Source organism: Triturus cristatus, chromosome 3_1, assembly GCF_964204655.1.
Source record: "Triturus cristatus chromosome 3_1, aTriCri1.1, whole genome shotgun sequence".
In the NCBI taxonomy this organism is placed as follows: domain Eukaryota; kingdom Metazoa; phylum Chordata; class Amphibia; order Caudata; family Salamandridae; genus Triturus; species Triturus cristatus.
In genome coordinates this window covers 728,232,386-728,250,704 of record NC_140583.1, presented here as the reverse complement: position 1 = coordinate 728,250,704, position 18,319 = coordinate 728,232,386, and the positions used below count along the sequence as shown (strand labels likewise).

The following is an 18,319-nucleotide window of genomic DNA, read 5'->3' as shown; positions in this document are numbered from 1 at the left end:
TCCTTACCGCCCTACCCATCCTCCCTGTTCTGCGAACTGATTTCTAGGGTAAAGGACATCCTTTCAGGGCCTTAGTTTTGTGCATCAGTGGTCAGTGTCTTGCTTGGCTCTATGTTTATGGCGCGGAAAGTCGTGTACAGAACTGACGTCAGCGCGAGAGGGCGGCGTCTAAGTAGCTGCCGCGACGTCATCCCGGTGACCACGACGCCGACGACGAATGCGGAGCCGACCGACTCCACCTTCCGACATGCAGAGGTACTGCTGACGAAAAAACGTTTCCGGATCCAGTCTGATGCCTGGAGGTAATTCTAAGGTAAGGAATCTATAACTAACTAATGTTTCTTACAGATATATCATTACCGAGGGTTAGTAACTTGTTCGTTAAGCTGGTAACAATCTGCATCTGAAAGGTGACCAGTTAACGTTTGCAAGTTTTGCGTCAGATTTTGTATTACCCCATCATTTACGTCCTCCTGGTCCCTGTTCTATCATATTGAGGATGTACCAGGTAACAGAAAGCACCAACAATCTGCGGCTGAAAAAAACCTTTAATGCCAATATCGACAATTACATCATAGAAGACTTCACAACAGAAGAGCCAAGTGTGCCCAGACAAATCCAATGCTTCACAAACATGAGATGAGAAGTCCAGGTTGCCTCTCTCAAATCTCTTGCAGCGAGGCAACCCCGCCCCTGTCCAGGAGGCTGAAACTGCCCTAGCAGACCGACTTTGAATTAGGGACGACACATGCTCCCCCACTGAAGAATATGCCTGCCATAGTTGGCTGACCCATCTACCGATGGTCTGTATTGTAGCTTTTAGCACTGTAGAAATACATCCCAGATCGAGCTGTAAAACCACTCGATCTTGACAAAAATCGCAAATAAGGATAGGGCGCTAACAAAGCACTCAGTTCACCCAATCTTTTAGCTGATGTGATTGCCACAAAAAAGCAGTTTTCGCTTTATTGCTTTAACACAATGGGGCACATGCATCAATGTAGGCTTTTGCAATTCCTTAATTGCGATTATTAAGGAATCGCAATTAAGGAATTGCAAAAGCCTATGAATGTAGGAATCGCTATAAAATTTGCGATTCCCAAACATTCTTTAATTGCGACTCGCAAATTGCGAGTCGCAATTAAGGAATGCCTTCCCATTCATTCCGATGGGCCTAAAGGCCCATAGGAATGAATGGGAATTTGCATGCGTAATTTGCGAGTACTCAATAGGTACTCACATATTGCGCATGCAATTTCAAGGGTGCAAGGGTGTCAAAAGGACACCCTGTTGCACCCCTGAAATTGATCTGTGCACACATGTTGCGCACGCACATGCCCCAAGGGCATGTGTGTGTGTAACCGACAACTTTGAAAAATGCACTTTAGTGTATTTTTCAAAGTTTTTGCAAGTTACCATCAAGTTCAAATTGATGGTAATTTGCGGCCCCTATTAGCGAAATTGCCATTTGCGATTTCATCATGCATTAAATTTAAGTAATCGCAATTTGCGATTACTTAAATGCAATCGCAATTTAAGAAATCGCAATTGCCTTACAGTTTGATGCATCGCAGAAGCCCTTGATGTGGGCGCAAACGGCTGATTATTGCGAACCGCACCGTTTGCGCTCGCAAAAAAGGTTGATGCATGTGCCTGTTAGATAGTAAATAATTTAAACAACGGAATAATGGAAGCCAGTTGGAACGCGACATTTCAGACAGAATTCTAATGTATGTTTTTCAAGCAGATCATGCAGTTTGTAAACGTCCTAATCTAGGCACGAGTAGCGAAGGCAAGGAATGCCTCCCGAGACACTGAAGGAAAAGAAGCCTGAAATGTGTCATATTTAGAACAGCTCAATGGCTTCGAACCAGGAAGTCCTAATTTGAACACAAATACAATGTATGGATAACTTTATTCCGAACCAGGAAGTCCTAATTTGAACACAAATACAATGTATGGATAACTTTGACTTCCTGACACATCTTTTGGGACTTGTTTTTAGGGTTTTTCTACAGTCCAGTGCGGTCAGAGTAAGCGTACCAAGTGCAATTCCCGTGCATATTCCTGTCCGCCTCTGCAGGTGATTAAGCTGTAACTTGGTCCGAACTGCATCATACATTTTGATTTTGCTAATTCCCGATTATAAATTAAAAAAAATATCGCCCCTGCTGGAATATGAGGTCTGCGAATGGTGTTAGGAAGTTTTTCATCACACTGATGGGAATCCACCTTTCATTACTGTGGCACCTGGGCCTGACAAAGCTGGCCTGGTCCTCCCAGGGGAACAGCATTTTACCAACACCTCCGTGTTGCCAGGGAGACGGTACCACATGGCGTGTGATTGGCTTTCAGCAACAGGTGGTGTGTGGAAGGTATGTTGCAGGCGACTGACTATCCATCCAGTATGGTTACCATGGCAATTCATTACAATCCCTGAACCCAGATAAAAACTGGTGCAAGCAGCCAAACCAAAAGTCGTAACGTGAGCAAAGGACTCGCGGAGAAAGATGAGCGCGGGAGTAGGTGTGAGGGGGACGTGCGGATACCGACCTAAGATCTTGACTGATGACAGCAATGAGATGAGTGAGGTCTGAAGAGAGCAAGGAGGCCGTTGTTGATTATGCGAAACGCTGCAAACACAGGGAGGCAGAATCTCCCTGCCTCTGCGTGCAGGTGTGCACCTTGTGAACTTGAAGGAGCCCCCACTCACTGTCTCGCGGTAGATGCTGCCCTAAAATGCGATTGTTTCATTTGTATTGCCAGTGAAGTTAGCCAGTGGCTTAAGTGACCTGCCTCACTGCCTTATGCTGTAGTGGGCAGGATAAAAATCTGAATGAGCCGGCAGCCTTAACGATGTTCTAGGCTAGCTCAAAGCATCTATAAGTATATTATACATATAGTTGTACTAAAATCAAAAGGTCGTGGCTGACGCCAGACATAAAAATGAACATAGAGCTTCGCGGGGATGAGAGGCTGGGCCTGGGTGAAGAGATGCGCCCACGACTTTGTTTTGGGAGAGGGAGTGGGAACACTGCTGTGTTAGAAGAGGAAATGGGCGGTTCGGTGGAGAATAAAAGGGCCACATTAGTGAGCATGGATTACATGGGATTACTGGATGCAAAGAGCCTTCTTAAGACGCAGGATTCGGATAGGGAATGGAATATAGTGGTTTGGTAAGGGAGGGAGAGAAGAGGGCTCATTGAGCACGGATAGTGAGCATGTGGCTTCAGGGAGGGGCCGTGGAGCTCTGTGTTTGAGATTGTAAAACGTGGTGCTGTTTGCGGGAGAATTAGAAACAGAACTCTGAAAAAAAATAGGAAATTGTACTTTATGATGGAGGATGGAGTTGCAGAGTATTCTTTCAGGGGGAAGAGCAACACAGCTCTCTACCGGAATCCACTGATGTATACAGCACTCCACTGAGGGTTTATTGTGGAATGACCTGGTGCACAAGACTCCTCTCCAAACGACAAACTCTGCACAGTGTCCTGACTGGTTATCATTTCTGCAAACAGAGGCATCCTCGTTTTGAACAGCTTTTCCAAAATACACACACACTCCGCACCATTCTCAAGTTTTACAAAGGGCTTTTCTTTATGCTGAATGCTCCTCAATCTTAAGTAAAGTCATTTAGAGATCCTTACAACTTTTCATTGGAAGATTTATTCATAAAGGTGTTAGGTCTTACAGTGAAACACAGTAATGAAAAACAGGGACATTACAGTTCAAAACCAACATAATTACAATCACAGAAGGGCGTTTAATGCTCTTGACTACAGAGTTCATTGAAGTGGACCTGGACTCTACTGCAGAGAGAAAGAAAGAAATGAAATATCCTGGAAAATACCATCATTGACTCTCTGCTTTGCGGGCATAGCTAACTGTTTTCCAGCTTGATACTAAAGTTGCTGACAAGAACCCTTAACTTGTCCCTTGTACCTGTACACTCGTAGGAGGTCCCGTATTACCAAATGCCTTCAAACGGCACGGGGACCTCCTAAGTTGCTGGAGCCTTCTGTCATCTCAAGCTTTTCTGCCCTCTTCTGCATCTGCTGGTCAGGCTGTGGCGGAGACTAGCCCAGGATTCTGCCTTAGGTGTCCACTCCAGCAGGGTAATTGCATTCGTCTTATCCCCTCCACCCGGGCAATCAGACGTGGCACAACAACGATGTATAACGGAGAATATGTGCGCTGTTGGTGATGGAGCGCACCATTTAAGAGGTAACTGTACGCATGAGGAAAGCAATGTCTGCAGGAGAATCATTTGTGCTGTAGACAAGAGGGAACAGAAGGCCAGATCCTGCACAGGGCTGCTGCTCTGGGTTACAAGGAGACCAGTTTCAAACTGTGCACCAGTAGCTTAGTGAGGTAATCGGAGGCACCTGCGGGGAGTTGGATGTAGGGATTTAGAGATAAGCATAGAGTTGGCTGACTGCTTTTCCTGCCTTGAATTACAAATGTGGTTGCCTTAGACTGGATCATGGTTTTTGCACAAGACAGGTCATTTTGGCCATGAACCATTGGACCAATGAGACTGATAGCCCCAGTAGTGCCCCTCAGAACCTTTACACGGACTGTGAAATTACACAAAGTACATAACACTTGATGCACTAAACATTGAAACAATATCAGAAAAGCTCACAATAACATTAACATGATAATCTCTCTTATTATCCAGATCCTTTGATATAAGGCAGTGCAGTGTAAGGGAGGGTATATTCTGTTACTTTTGATAGCTATATTTTAGTGAACAGTGTTTTCCTGTCTTTAGTCCCACTTTGTAGGAAGATGTGGGGTGTGAGAATGTTCTCCGGTCAGCACTATGTTGCGTTTCGGTTGCCAGCTGCTTGTTTCCCCGTCTTGTAAGTCACTTCCTCCCTTGTTCTTCCCAGGGGCTGCGGTGAACCTGACCCTCGTCACTCCAGAGAAGGCCATCAAGCTAGCTGCCAATGACTTCTTCCGGCAGGCGCTTTCCCAGGACGGGTGAGTGAGGCCGATGGGTGCATCAGTTGGGCAGGGAAGTGTCCATGGTAACCATCCATTGGGTGTTGAGTTGTGGCTGAGTGTGTGGGCATTCACAGAGGAGAGCCTCGGAGAGAAGGCCTGACTGTGAAGGTCAAAGACCTCTTCCCATGCTGAACAGAGCCTGAGTGTGTGAGGGTCTGCAGAATTTGCACTAAGAAGGTTCGAGAACAAAGAGTGTGTGGATATTCCTGGAGGCCACTCCTGCTACATGGCGGCACCGCCTTCAAATAAACCAGTACCACTTCGGAATTAATTCATTATAAGATACATACGCTCTCAGTCCCGATTGCCAATATGGGCCACCCTCTACAAGCTCGGTGAACCTGGCCCTGCCAAGGTCTCTGGTACACTGGAGTTTGGATTTGTCGTTTTTCACTGCATCCTTTACCATCCTCTTGTCAGACGCAGTTAAATGGGTTTGGAATATGTGCCAGTCCCTGCCCTTTACGTAGCAAATGCCACTTTGGGTATTCTTTTAGAGCAGTCCTACCTTTTTAATCCCATTCCTCCGTGCGTTTCAGGTTATTGGGCACTTCTTAGTACATTGTCTACCATCTTTCAGTGATAAATAAACTCTTGCGCAAAACACAGTAACTTAGAGATGTATGGGGCAGGCTCTGCCATAGTGATCCGCTCACTGCCACTCTCAGACTTGGCATAAGGTTTCACTTGTATTGGTGCTTCCCTTCCTCGAAGAGATGAGCTTCCAGCTCTGAAGTGTTGCTTAGCAACATACCTCACCATTCTTCCTCACCCGCACAGCAATGCAAAGGGGTCCTTTAAGGAGCTTTAGCTATACTCAGCATATATATACACCCGGCTTTCTTTTGGTGCTCCGAAGCAATGCGATTAAAGGATATAAATGGAAAATGAAACGCAGTCAATATTCGTCAATCAACACTGCACATGCAAGTAGTAATGTAGTTTATAATTGGCACTTAGTCATCCCAGGCCATGTCACCCAAATTCCCAAAATTGTCCAAATAAAAAACAAATCCAAAATTGGAGGACATATTCCTTCTATTTTGATTTTTTTTTAAATTAAGCCTGTGTTTCTCTTCCTCTCCGTAATCATATAGGCCACTTGGGACGGCACATGCCTCGCGGATCTTTTCTGTTGCTCCCTCTTCCCCCTCCCCCCGGTGCGGTGGAACCATCTTACCAGCCCGGCCTCTCCATGCCTCATCCTCCAGAATGAGGAAAGCCTAAGTCGGAAGTGATGCAATGAACACTGTGTTCTCGTTAAACACAACTCAGTGCATCCGGCGCTCAGCATCCTTCCCTAGGGCAGTGTGATGGATCGTGGGTGTGCGCGACCAGACCTGATCATGTGACTGGCACCTTGCGCGGCTAGCCTGATATGGAGCACGTGACCTGGCCCTCGTTGGAAGGGAGGAAGGTGTAGTGGGCAGCCTGTGAGAGTTGGACCTGTTCATGAGGCAGGCGCGCAAACACAACAATTGGGTAAATCCGGGAACCGAATAAGCGGCGCACTTTGTGTTAAGCTCGGAGACAGATAGGCCTTCAGGTCGTCATCTCCCAATCAATCACGTGACTCGATGATCCGCTGCCAGAAGACGCGCTTCCTATTTCAATCTCGCAGTTTGCGTTGCATTCATAATCAGTAACAGAATCCCGAAGGGTTGGAACGGGCAGGGTGGGTGATAAAAGAGTAAAGGCAGGGCTAGGGATGAAGTAGGGTCTGCAGTGTTGCAGTGGGCCGAGAAATGCAGTGTTTAGGTGTGTCTGGCGGCGTTCAGTGCCCTTGAGCATCCGTGTACCACTGGCTATGCGACGGGAAATCTAGGTCAGCTCTCCTGGGGCGCCCTGACACTGTGCCTGTTGTCGAGACGGCCAGAGTGCCTCGTGTGCGCGATTACATTATCCATCTTCAAAGCACCTGCACCCTCTGTCTGCTGCCTGCAAGGGCAGCAGAAGTATTTGCAGAAGCATCACCCCTCTGCTGTCCTAGGAAGCTGCCCCCATGGACATGCCACCTCTCTCCAGGCTCCTGATCTAGCTCCAAGACTTTCCTTTCGGGTTCACCCTTCGCTTCTGCAGCGTTATCCTTAACCTCCCCAGTCCTATTCCATGCCACCTATATGTCCTTGTGTAATGTAACTGGTGCTCATGTAAAGCGCTCCAATACCTTCAGGTCAAGTTCGCGCTAGATAAAAGTGCAAAAAGATTTTTAAAAACTATCTATATCCCTAGTAAATCTACCCCCTCTAACCTTTCTCACACATTAACAGCCCCACAGACATCCAATTCAGTCATATCCTAAACATACTTTCTTCCCAACCAAATTCTCAAACCTCCAGTGGAACACCAGTACCCTCTCCTCCATGTCCACATCTTGGATATGCCTTTGGCATCAGTTTTTCCACAAACAAACATTACCACAAGAGGCATGACAGGCACCCGTAGTCTAAATCACCATGTTCATTATTGATGTGATTGAATAAAGCGACTCAGTGTTCTTTACAGTCTAGACTACATGAACTTTCTTAGAGAAGACAGCTGACACAATATAGAGTATGGGAATTGAGGCTAAATAATAAAAAGACCAGGTTCCAAAGGAAGAATTTTTTTTTAGCTTTCAAATATAGCAACTAAATTGGCTATCTATCGAAGACAGAATCCTCTTCTAGATAGCCTGCTTGACCCATAAAGCCTTACATTACAACACCCCAAACGACCGGGCAAATAAGCTTGAACTTAGGGGCTCAGGCCGTAACCTAAGAAGTATGTCTACCCTACTCTTGAAACCGCCCAGATTCAAAAAGAAAAGATCCTACAATCGTGCTTTCACCGGTCTTGCTCCAAGAATCTGGAATGCCCTGTCTCCCGAGATCACATCCAATCCTTCCATGGCATCGTTCAAGAAACTTGTCAAACGGCTATTCTTGAACGAACTTTAACAGCATTTTTAACAGCATCGACTTGTTCTCATGCTCTTGCTCTGTCATAATGTTGATTCTTATTGTACTTCGTTGGTGCATTTATTGTATGCTGTCTATTTAATTGTTATGGTGCTCAAGGGCACTTCTGCTACTGTTTTGGTCGAGCCTACCCCTCCAACGGATCTGTGTACCCCCCTTGTTTTTAACCTCTCCCACTGTCCCATTGTGTTTTGGTTACCCATGTTTTTGCCAAATCTGTACAGCGCTCTGATACCCGTTTGGGTTTTGTTCGCGCTTTATAAAGCTTTTCAGATAAATACATAAATTGTAATATGGTGTAAAGGCACCTGCAATATATCACATTAATAAACTAATAGCCTTTTTTAGCCTTTTTTTAAAATATACGTTTGTATACAAAATGAAATATTCTCTGCATAGTCAATGGCCAGTTTCTTCAATCAGTCATCCCCAATGTTATCTCGTGGACTTGTGTTAATTCGTGGTGGTGTTTCAGCACCGCAGACAAACCCTGAGCTGTCTTTGGTGCTGAAGCCTGTCTATTTATCTCTCTGTTTAAGTAACTGCAACCATATAGGCCCACACGCCTTTTTGAGGTCAGTAGAAACACCTGGGTCTTCTTTTCTAGATGGCTGTTTGTGTGAGAGTGATTGGATGTCCTCCGGCGGGGCCTCTCGCACTCTTCAAATATGCTTTGATTTCATTTGACAAAAGGAGTGTAAGGGATGGCTTTGCTGTTACAAAAATACGACCCCTGTATTCCTTGATGGTTTGGAACCCGTGTGTTTGGCGGTTTCACTGTACCATAGTCTTTTCTTGTTGCCGAACCATTGCGTTTAGACTAGAGAATTGAACCAAGGGGGCACTGAGTTAAGAAGTTCTCCTTAATTCTGTAAGCCATGAATATGATTTCCTTTGTGCCCAGGACTGCTGAGTCTCAGTTAGCCAGCGCGTGGCTGGAGGCCACTTGGATGAAACATGGTTCTCTATCTTTGTTCTTGCAGCCTGGTTAGAGTATTCTGCTTTAAGCAGGGAACCTAGATAACCTGCACAGGCGTAGCTAGGGGGGGGCGGTGGGGGCGGTCCGCCCCAGGCGGCACTATTTTCGGGGCGGCACGGCGGCGGCTGCGCTACGCACGTGACGTGTATGAAGTGCAGCCGCAAATGATTGCGCACGCACGTTTCCAGGCCGGCCTGGAGTCTCCTGGAGAGTTGAGGCACACTGCTTCCAGCAGGCTTGGGGTTTGGGCAAAACTCGGAATCTTACTTCTGATTGCGGCCACAAGCGCCCTTTAAATTGCAGCAAAAAGTAAGTAGAGCAGGGTATTCTCCGCTTTTGTTTTCTAAGTCATAATTTAAATAGGCAGCCGCCGGCCGGTAACTGTTAGGCTATAAATAAATAATTCTTGTTTATTGTCAGGGCAGGCTCTCACGGCGTGGATCCGATCACAGGGGGCGAAGCAGTGGAAGTTGTGAGAGGGTGGATGTCCTGTTATGTGTGGTTCCTCCTTGCCAATGCCTCACCCACCGGCGGCAGAAGCACATTCAGTAGTCCCTCATTAATCTACCGCGCCCAGCAATAAGTTTTGTTTCTCCGCTGCTCACCGTCTGTTTTGTTTCACTGGTCCGTTGGAGGCTTGTTTACTTCTGTTCCTCTTGGACCTTCACCTATGAGGCTAGCAGGAGCAAGGTTAGTGCTAGAGGCAAGAATGGCAAATCAGGGGTAGCAGCTGCTAGGCCCGGCTACCCTTCATTGACATAGATGAGCGTTGTTGTATTATGGGTCCTATTTAACTTCGCTTTAGTTAGCTCTAGGCCACATTATATAAGAGTGCATGTCTATTTCTCTGTGAACAAGCTGTGCACGTTCATGTTTTATTTTGCTTTTAGAAAAACTCAGCTGAATTGTAAATTCAGCTGCAAACCATGGTCTCATGTAATAAAATAATGTTTCACTAGTATCCCTGGGTCAGGATGTTCTGATGTTGCAACACTGTACGGCAGCTCTGCTGAGCCTCCGTTTAACAGTCAGTTATTTTTTTTTAAGAAACATATTTTATTTTGTCAGTTATTACACACCATACGACGCTCCCCATCTCAGGAAACCGTCGGTATATATCCGGCCACAATATATTGACATTGACATCTCGTTTACAATATTGGTAAATGAAACAAATATAAAGCAATAACCGTTTCCCATTGTAACCTCCCCCCCATTGTGCGGCCACCGATTCATGCCCCAAATCTATTAAGCTACCCAACCACTACATAAGAACCACATAGTGTTTCTTCACGCAACACAATGTCCCGCATCTTCCGATATCTACGCTAATGCATAATTTCACCCCTGATCCTTTGGTTCCAACCAGCTCCTTTCAATGCACTCATGCATGCCTCATGTATGCCTCCACAGCCTGGCTGGCTCTGTCAGTGGATGGCGCGTGACTAACTCCAGACAGGATCAGGTATTTTTTTACAAATCCTGCCGGGCCCCCAGGAAGACATTGCTGCGACCCTGGTAGGGCCTTGGCAAGAAAGTAGTCCACTTGTTTCCTGTTGCGTTACTGTGAGCGCTGTTTTTAAAAGATACCCACCGCGCACACTCCAGTTCTGCTGCTGAGAGCATTTGCTCTTTCTGCCCCGGTCAGAGCACCGTGGTGTATGGACTGCCCCACAGACTCGAGCAGAGCAGCTGTCAGCAGTGAGTTTGCCACTGCAGCTTAGAAACTACAGCCCAGGCAGGATGTTCCCATTGGTAAGTGGCCTGTTACACTACGACGCAAGCACTAGAATCCGTGCAGTGATGTTTGTGTTTAGGAAGAGAGCGCGCAATAACGTTCAGATTGCAATAAGAAAATGAGTTGAGTTGCTGAACTAAGTGCGATAAGGGGTTCCGTAGACAAACATGATCTGGCAATTTTACACTGTCAAATGCAGTTTGTCTGTGGCTTTGCATGAAGCAGTAATGATTACAAGTGTAAAATCATGTAAGATGTTAGTAGTTTGTGGGAATATAATCGTTTTACAGTAGGATCAGGTGTTTTGCAGCAGTTTCAAGTTCTTTTCATAACTTGTCCATGCTCAAATGAGTGTAATTTCTTAACGTTTATCTGTTTCCATGTACTTAATTTGTTGATTTTGCTCAAAACATAGTGTCGTACATTTAGTAGTTGAATGTCATTCATAGGTCTTCTGAAACCTTGAAAATGTCACACATAAATAAGCTTTCTTAAAACGTGGCAGCTATGCAGTCTGTATTTCATGTCAGATAGTTCCCTTCCATTTCTGGTGCTTTGCAATAGTTTTAAGATCTTTGTAGAGTTTTTCGTTGCTGAAATGGCTTTAATGTCTGATATATATGTTTCCCTCATCTTCATTGCTGGCGAGAAAGTGTCACTCATAGTTGTTGAATGTCACTCATAAATAATTACATTGAAAATATGAAAATGTCACTAATAAGCAATCTGAAACCTTGGCATCTATGAAGTCCATGCTGGAGGTGGGACTGGAGCGCCGACTGCTGCTCCCTGTAACAGTCCGGTGAGAGACGAGCCGGGGCTGTCCGATCTGCAGGCGGACGGCAGCCCTGAGCCCTGCCCGCGGCCTCGTGTTTAACTTTGGGCCAGCAGCAGGGCATCGCTGACTTTTGAACCCTTAAGTAATATGCAAACACACCCTGAGCTCTGCACCACCACCAACCTGTTTATTGGAGGCTGTTTCGCAGCAACCCATAGCGAACCCCTGGTCCGGGATCAATGTGCAAGGTGCCGGGGAGGCCGGGGGTGAAAAAGAGCTATACATCCCAAGACTCATGGCCGGGGCGGAGCCAGGCCTTAGCGAGTCCGAACACCTGCAGCCAGGTTGCGCGCTCGCTCGAGTCCAGCGCGATTTCATCTCTTCTAGCCACCCTAGACCACGCTCCATTGCAGCCATCTTAAACAGTCACCTGGAAACACCATCATAGCGTCTCCAATTCTCAACCTCCCCCACCACGGCACCCCCAAACTCCTAATTTCTAAATCTTAATCTTCTTGAAATCGAGCCGCACCACTCTCCTTCAGTAATAGATTTCCTGACCTCTGTTACAGATGACCTGATCTCTCACGTGTTTTCTTCTTCTCTCAAACCATCACCTGCCCCCTTTGCCTGCCTCCACTCACACACTCACGACGACCCCCCTTACCTTCACGGGGCCCTTCACACTCTCTCCCCTTGTGCATGGGTGACCTGTGACGCTTTTTCCACCCAAACACATCCTTTTTCCCCTTCCTATAGCGCACTGCGTCATTCATAAAGCGCGCGGTGGAACCTTCAAGCCCACCACCACCCCATGTCTAAATTATTGCTAGAGCTCCTATTGCTTCCACCCAACACCCATCTTGGTAGCCTTTAGGCAAACAAACTTTAACAAACGAGCCCTCCTCCGAGGTTAGAAGACAGTAGTTCTCGCAGTTTTGACTGTTTAGTCACTGACCTCTGTTACTTCAGCAATACTGGAAGTTATACGGTTCTTTTACCAGGAGTGCAGGCCTTTGGAAGGCATGTGGATGAGAGAGCATGAAACTGCCTGCGCTGTGGGCAAAAATAGGTACATAGTATTTTTTTTTTACTCTTGAAAGTAATGGGGGTAATTTGGGGAAAAAATTGGCAAAGCAGGTTTTGTTTTTGGGTAAAATTATTCCTTCCTAAACTCGAATGCCTTAAGGCTGTGGACTTTCTTGCAGCTCCAGCACATGGATGGGGACTAACCTAGTTAGTCAGTATGCAAGTGACATCATGGTGTGTGCCATCACAGTCACTGATGTCACAATGCATGACATCACACATGGCATCACAGTAAGTGACAGCACAAGAAGTAACATCAGATATTATGATCTCACACATTTGTTTTTATTAGGTATATCATGAGTGCATTTAAGCACATTATGAGATTAACAAATTAGATTTTTCTTTGGGGTTGTGCTAAAAAAAAAGTGGCCCAATCCCGATGCAAAATCTGCGTCTCAACTACTTTAACACATTTTTTATAACCCTGCCACAAAGAAATTGGCAACAAGGAGAAGCATGTTAGTAGATCTTTTATAAATAATTGGTTACAAAGTCTGCATTGTCTAATATTTTTATAGGGTTAAGACATCTGCTGTAGATGTGCCCAGTAAATATCAGGGAATAATAGTTGGTGAGATAACCCTGGAGGTTAAAATATTTCTTGGAGAGATTTCTGTTTGTGTAGTCCCAGATCTGACTCAAAGTAGTATAGAAAGTTAATGTGCCTTCAAAGCACATCATGTAATATGCAGATGACAGAATTGTTTTTTTATTTTTATGTAGCTAGGTAAGTGGGTTACTGCTTTGAACACAGATCCTTTTGTTACTTGCAGTTCTTAAATTCTAAGCCTTTTATTATAGCACAATGAGCTATGTAAGATATGTGACTCCTACACCTTTTAACCCTCACTGACTCATGCAACACATCTTGTACACTGATTTACACGCTTGCGTGATTTATTGTCAATCTGTATGTTATGTAAATCTCTCTTACACCCTGCATTGGGATGCGAGGTTAGTGTTAGGCACATTACAACTCCGCTCCGACCTTTGCTTTCACCTGCAGTGGAGTAGAGAGTGGAGTCATAACCTAAACACTGCCAATCCTCCCCCGCTGCTCGCCGTCCTTTTTCCCCCGCATCCCCCCACCCGCTACCTGCCATGGGCGGCAATCTGGGGAATAGCCCCGGGCGCCAGAAGCTCTAGCTACGCCACTGATAACCTGGTCCCTCAGCACCACGGTTAGGAGCCACTGACATTTCTTGTTTGATGACACTTACAGGATTGTCTGCTTCCCACTGGCCTCACAGGTTCCTAGTACATTGCAGTCTGGATGATAATCTGCATGGAGCCAGAGAAGGACAACGGGAACTGACAGCCACTGTGGCTGACCTCATGGTAGATCAGAGACAGTGTTCCAGGGACAAGGAAGTCATGGAATGTCACGTCCCCTCTTGTCATCTCCTCTTCTGTCTGAATTCCGTGCTGTACCCTCTCCCCCATAATAACATCTCCAGCTTGGCCAGTCTCCTCTCATTGACTTTCATTCTGCTCCGTTTCACTTGTGTCTACAGTGACTGCCACTTATTTACCCTTACACCTGTCGTGCAAGTTCCAGGTGGCGGCCATTTTGACTCCTGCCTGTCCAGTAGCTACATTCCATTGTATCAACATTTTTCAGCGACATGCCATAATAATCACTTCACCTCAACCGCCCATCCTCCCCAATTGATAAGAGTGGAGTTGGAAGAGTTGCCCAGCTGGTTGAGGCCATGTCACAACGTGGCCATACTTTTTTAATTTAAGAAAAATTGTTCCCCTGCTTGTTGTGGAAAGATAACTGTCCCGGTGCTGTTAATCCAGAGAGCTGAGATGCTTCAAATGCAGTGCAAGGCAGGGACTGTCTCCTGTGCTGTGAAACCGAGGTCAGAGAAAAGCCCTGAGAGATTCTGCAAGTGAGAGATCTTGAACAAGATTAAAATAGGGGTAGTGGACTCTGAATGCCCTCTCAGATAGAAAAAAAAGATACGCCACACCAGGGCAGTACCATTGAAGGTACTGCCCTGGTGTGGCGTATCTACATAGCTCAAAATTATTGATATTTTAATAAACATTTTTATACATTTTTTAAACAATCATGTTATTACAGTGCATATCAATTTAAAGCTCATCCATTGTTATATTAAAATGTACTCTTTATGTGACATAGACTATCCTTTCATAAGTGCAGACAATAGATTTATACCTCAGTAAACAATAAAAAACAAACTGTTTTGGGGTCATCTTTAACCTGTTTTTAGTGGGTGATCACAACTATGCAATACCATAGGATACTGATTTGGACCCTGAGTAAACGGTGTCTCTTACTGGTGGTAAGTTTAATAAACTCAACATTGTGTCTACTCTTCCAGTTAGATGTGTGATTCCACCCCTTGATTATCTTCTGCCTCTTATATAGTCTTTATTTAATTGTTAACCACACACCGGTATAGGGTTTTATGCAGTTGGGAGGGCCTGCCATTCAGTGTGGCCTGTAATCAGAAACCTTCCAGTTTCCAACATTATAGCTTCCCCCAATCTATTCCATGTATATGTACAACTGTGTTTCTCACGGTTGTACATCATGCCTCCACCCATTTCTTAGTCTCCCTCAAACTGTTTTTTTGTGTGAAGTGCTGTTGTTGCTCTTCATGACATAGCTACGGAACAGTTGCTACCACTATGGTCCAATCTGCTCACCCTTCCTTCTTTTGGCTCTGGGCATCAAGACCATCATGCTCACCATCCGAATACAGTGTATTCTTCTACCCACTAATTTTGCTATTGTTTTAGTCATATGTTTCCAGTATTCTAATAGATTCAAGGACTCCTAAAGACAGACTATGATCAAATCTGTCTTTAGACCCTCACGTCTGGGAGATTAATCTTTATTCTCCATACCTTTCTGAGTTTCCTTGGGGGGGGGTGAGAGTTTTGATGAAGAAAATTAAATTGTATTGATTTGAACATGGCAATGATGCCACTGCTGGTAAGTGTAACACATCTAGGAGGGTTGCCATTGAGTAGACCAATCTCTTAAAGTTCAAGGAAGTTTACCTGCCCAAAATGAAGCCATTTTGATCATGAGCTGAGACAGAGAGCATGGGCAAACATCTATTTGCTAGCACCTTCCCCAGGATTTTATAGTATATAGTCACCATGGAGAGTGGTCGCTTCAATGTCTTATCAAAACTATCAGCCAGATTGCACAATCACTACTAGAATCTCTGTCATTTGCGGAAGCAGGAGTAAAGTTCGAGCCTGGTTATAGACATGCAAGAGCTGAGGAGCCAGCAGTCTTTTGTACGTTGAGTAAAATTTGTTTGACAGGCCATCTGACCCCGGGTTCTGGTATTTAAGGGGTCATTAGGATGGCGGAAGGACCGCCACCACCGGGCCGGTAGTGGCGGTCCTTCCGCCATCACACAGGATATTCCCACCGCCAAGTTAGGATGGCGGTGGGAATGGTTCTGCAAGGTGGTCCTTTTCTGCCCGCCTTGCGGAACCAACACACAGGGCAGCATTTTGGCAGTAGGAATTAGGAAATCCCTTTACGCCTGTCTTTTCGTGGCAGTCATCCCACAGCAAAAACACAGGCGGAGGCTGGATTCAGGGGCCTGTGTCGGGGGGTGCACTGGGGGGGTACCCATGTTACCCCCCTGCATTTCCCTGCACTGCGTGGCAGGCACCGCGTGGCGCCTGCTACGCAGTGCAGGGAAATGCAGTGCATGCCAATTTAACATTGCGAACGGTGCTGCATCCAGCGACATCGTCCACAATGTTAAGGGCCCGGGATGCGCCCGCCAGTATGGTGGGCTCATCCTAATATGTGTGGTGGCAGTCCCAGCACCGACACAATGGTGGGCGGACTGATGTCCACCCGCCATCGTAATGAGCCCATTAGTTATCACTTCTATAGCTTGAGTAGTTTCAACAAGGGTGCTTCCAGAGTATGTCTTTGATCTTCTGATGAAATGGAAAGAGACTGATGTCCTTATAACTTCAGTAAATGCGCCCTTTATCTCACATGGTAGTGCATCCAAGGAGGTGTAGTACTTAACAAAAATGTCATTGATGTTGGTCTGTGCATTGTGCACACTCCAGATTATCTCTTCACAGCGTTGCCACTGGAATTTGGAGCTCCTCCGAGGTCAGAAAGCTTGCTAATAACCTGTCTGATCTATTGCCCTCTCAGAGTTGCTTGGCTGTGAATTCCTTGAAAGCAAATAGGATTCAATCTAAGTTTGATCGTCTTGTTCCTTTCCCTACATGCTAGTAATCTATCATTGCTCTTAATGTCAACCCCAGAAACCCTCAGAGGAGTATGCATGGCAGTCTCTCTCTTGCATACTTCCCTCTCTAGCAGTACTTGAGTCCTGATACACACTCCCTGAATCATTACCGTAAGCTCTTAGGATTCAGTCAGCACGCTCTCTGATGTATCTCCACTTTCACTACAATAGTCCACATTAGCATCCCTAACAGCCCCCAAAAAGCTGCATCTCACAGCGCTGCCACCTAAAGTTTCCATGGGGGAATGCTAACAGGCAATATACCCTAGCCCAGGTAAGAGCAGCAAGTGGGCCTTATTATTTTGTATGCGTCCTGAGCTTCAGCCACCGGTCCCATATTCCGGAAGGTTTCTGGGTTATGTGTGTTGCCACTAATCATCAATCTGCTGTCTCAAAGCCACTGGTGACAATCACGATTCCTGGAGTACCTCCACTGCTGCTGCAGCCCTCTCAGCTTGTGTAGAGTGGCAGATGGCCTGTCAAAGTTTTGTGTTCTTCTTTGTTGTGGTCTGGATTTCAGTCTGTTCTGGGATGACCAATAGATAGGGCTCCCAGAGTTTGTCAGAGCTTCAGCCCATTTCCATACTGCTGATGTACCAGTGAAGATGTGAGATTTCCCATTGTACAAAACTTTTAGGTCCGCTTGGAATGAAAACATGTATTTGAGATGTAATTCAGGGAGTTATTTCTTAACTTCCGGCGGATATGCTCTCCTCTGTTGTTGCACCATTGGAGTGTAATCTGGAACAATCTGTACTTCTGCATCATCAATTGTGTATGGACCATCCTGGCCAGTCTGGAGCCTTTGTGGTGCGCTGACCCAAATAACCTGGCTATCTAGAATACCTAAACTGTGTGACCCTGTGCAATTGCTTTCCTATACTGTGACTCATATTCCATGATCATTAAATTTTAGGGCACCTTGAAATAATTGTGCAGAGACCTCTCTTGAATATTGTTTAATGTACAGTAATATTGCTCAATCTATAACAATATATGCCTTATAATGGAGTCTCAAAACACCTGCCTAGGCATACTTGCCTACCACAACCTATCAACTGGAAGCCAGGCGTTTGTCACAGCATGGGCCAGTGAAAAATGCTGGGCATCACGCCGACAGTCTCACTCATAGTGCATTGCATGGCCTCTTCAAGGAGCAGCACCTGAAGAAAATTTCCCTGCCTCCCCACTTTTTGGCAGTGCTGGGGTCATCTCGCCTCGCACACTGCTGGATTATGCCGCTTTGGCTGTAGTACAAGTTTACAGATTAAAGATAGACCTGGGCGTAGTTCGCGAAGTAGCACTTCGCGAAGTAGCACTTCGCGAAGCTACGCAAAGTGCACTTCGCGAGCTACGCGTAGCACTTCGCGAACTGCGTAGTACCTTGTTCGCACTGTGCCAGATGTCGTTTTCAATGATTGCAAAGTGCGGACAAGCAACCGGCACTGTGCAATCATTGAAAATGGCATCTTGCACAGTGCGAGCTGTAGT

General features: G+C 45.8%; 1 protein-coding gene across 5 annotated transcripts in view; it reads left to right on the top strand.

The window, feature by feature from the left end:
* SLC25A22 (solute carrier family 25 member 22) overlaps window positions 1–18,319 on the top strand; it is a 357,355-nt gene that overhangs the window by 242,936 nt on the left and 96,100 nt on the right. For all 5 annotated transcript variants that reach the window (XM_085644868.1, XM_085644871.1, XM_085644869.1 and 2 more), the window contains one exon: window positions 4,896–4,986. In XM_085644868.1, coding sequence (XP_085500994.1) covers window positions 4,896–4,986 — 91 coding nt within the window. The remainder of the gene's footprint in view (window positions 1–4,895; window positions 4,987–18,319) is intronic.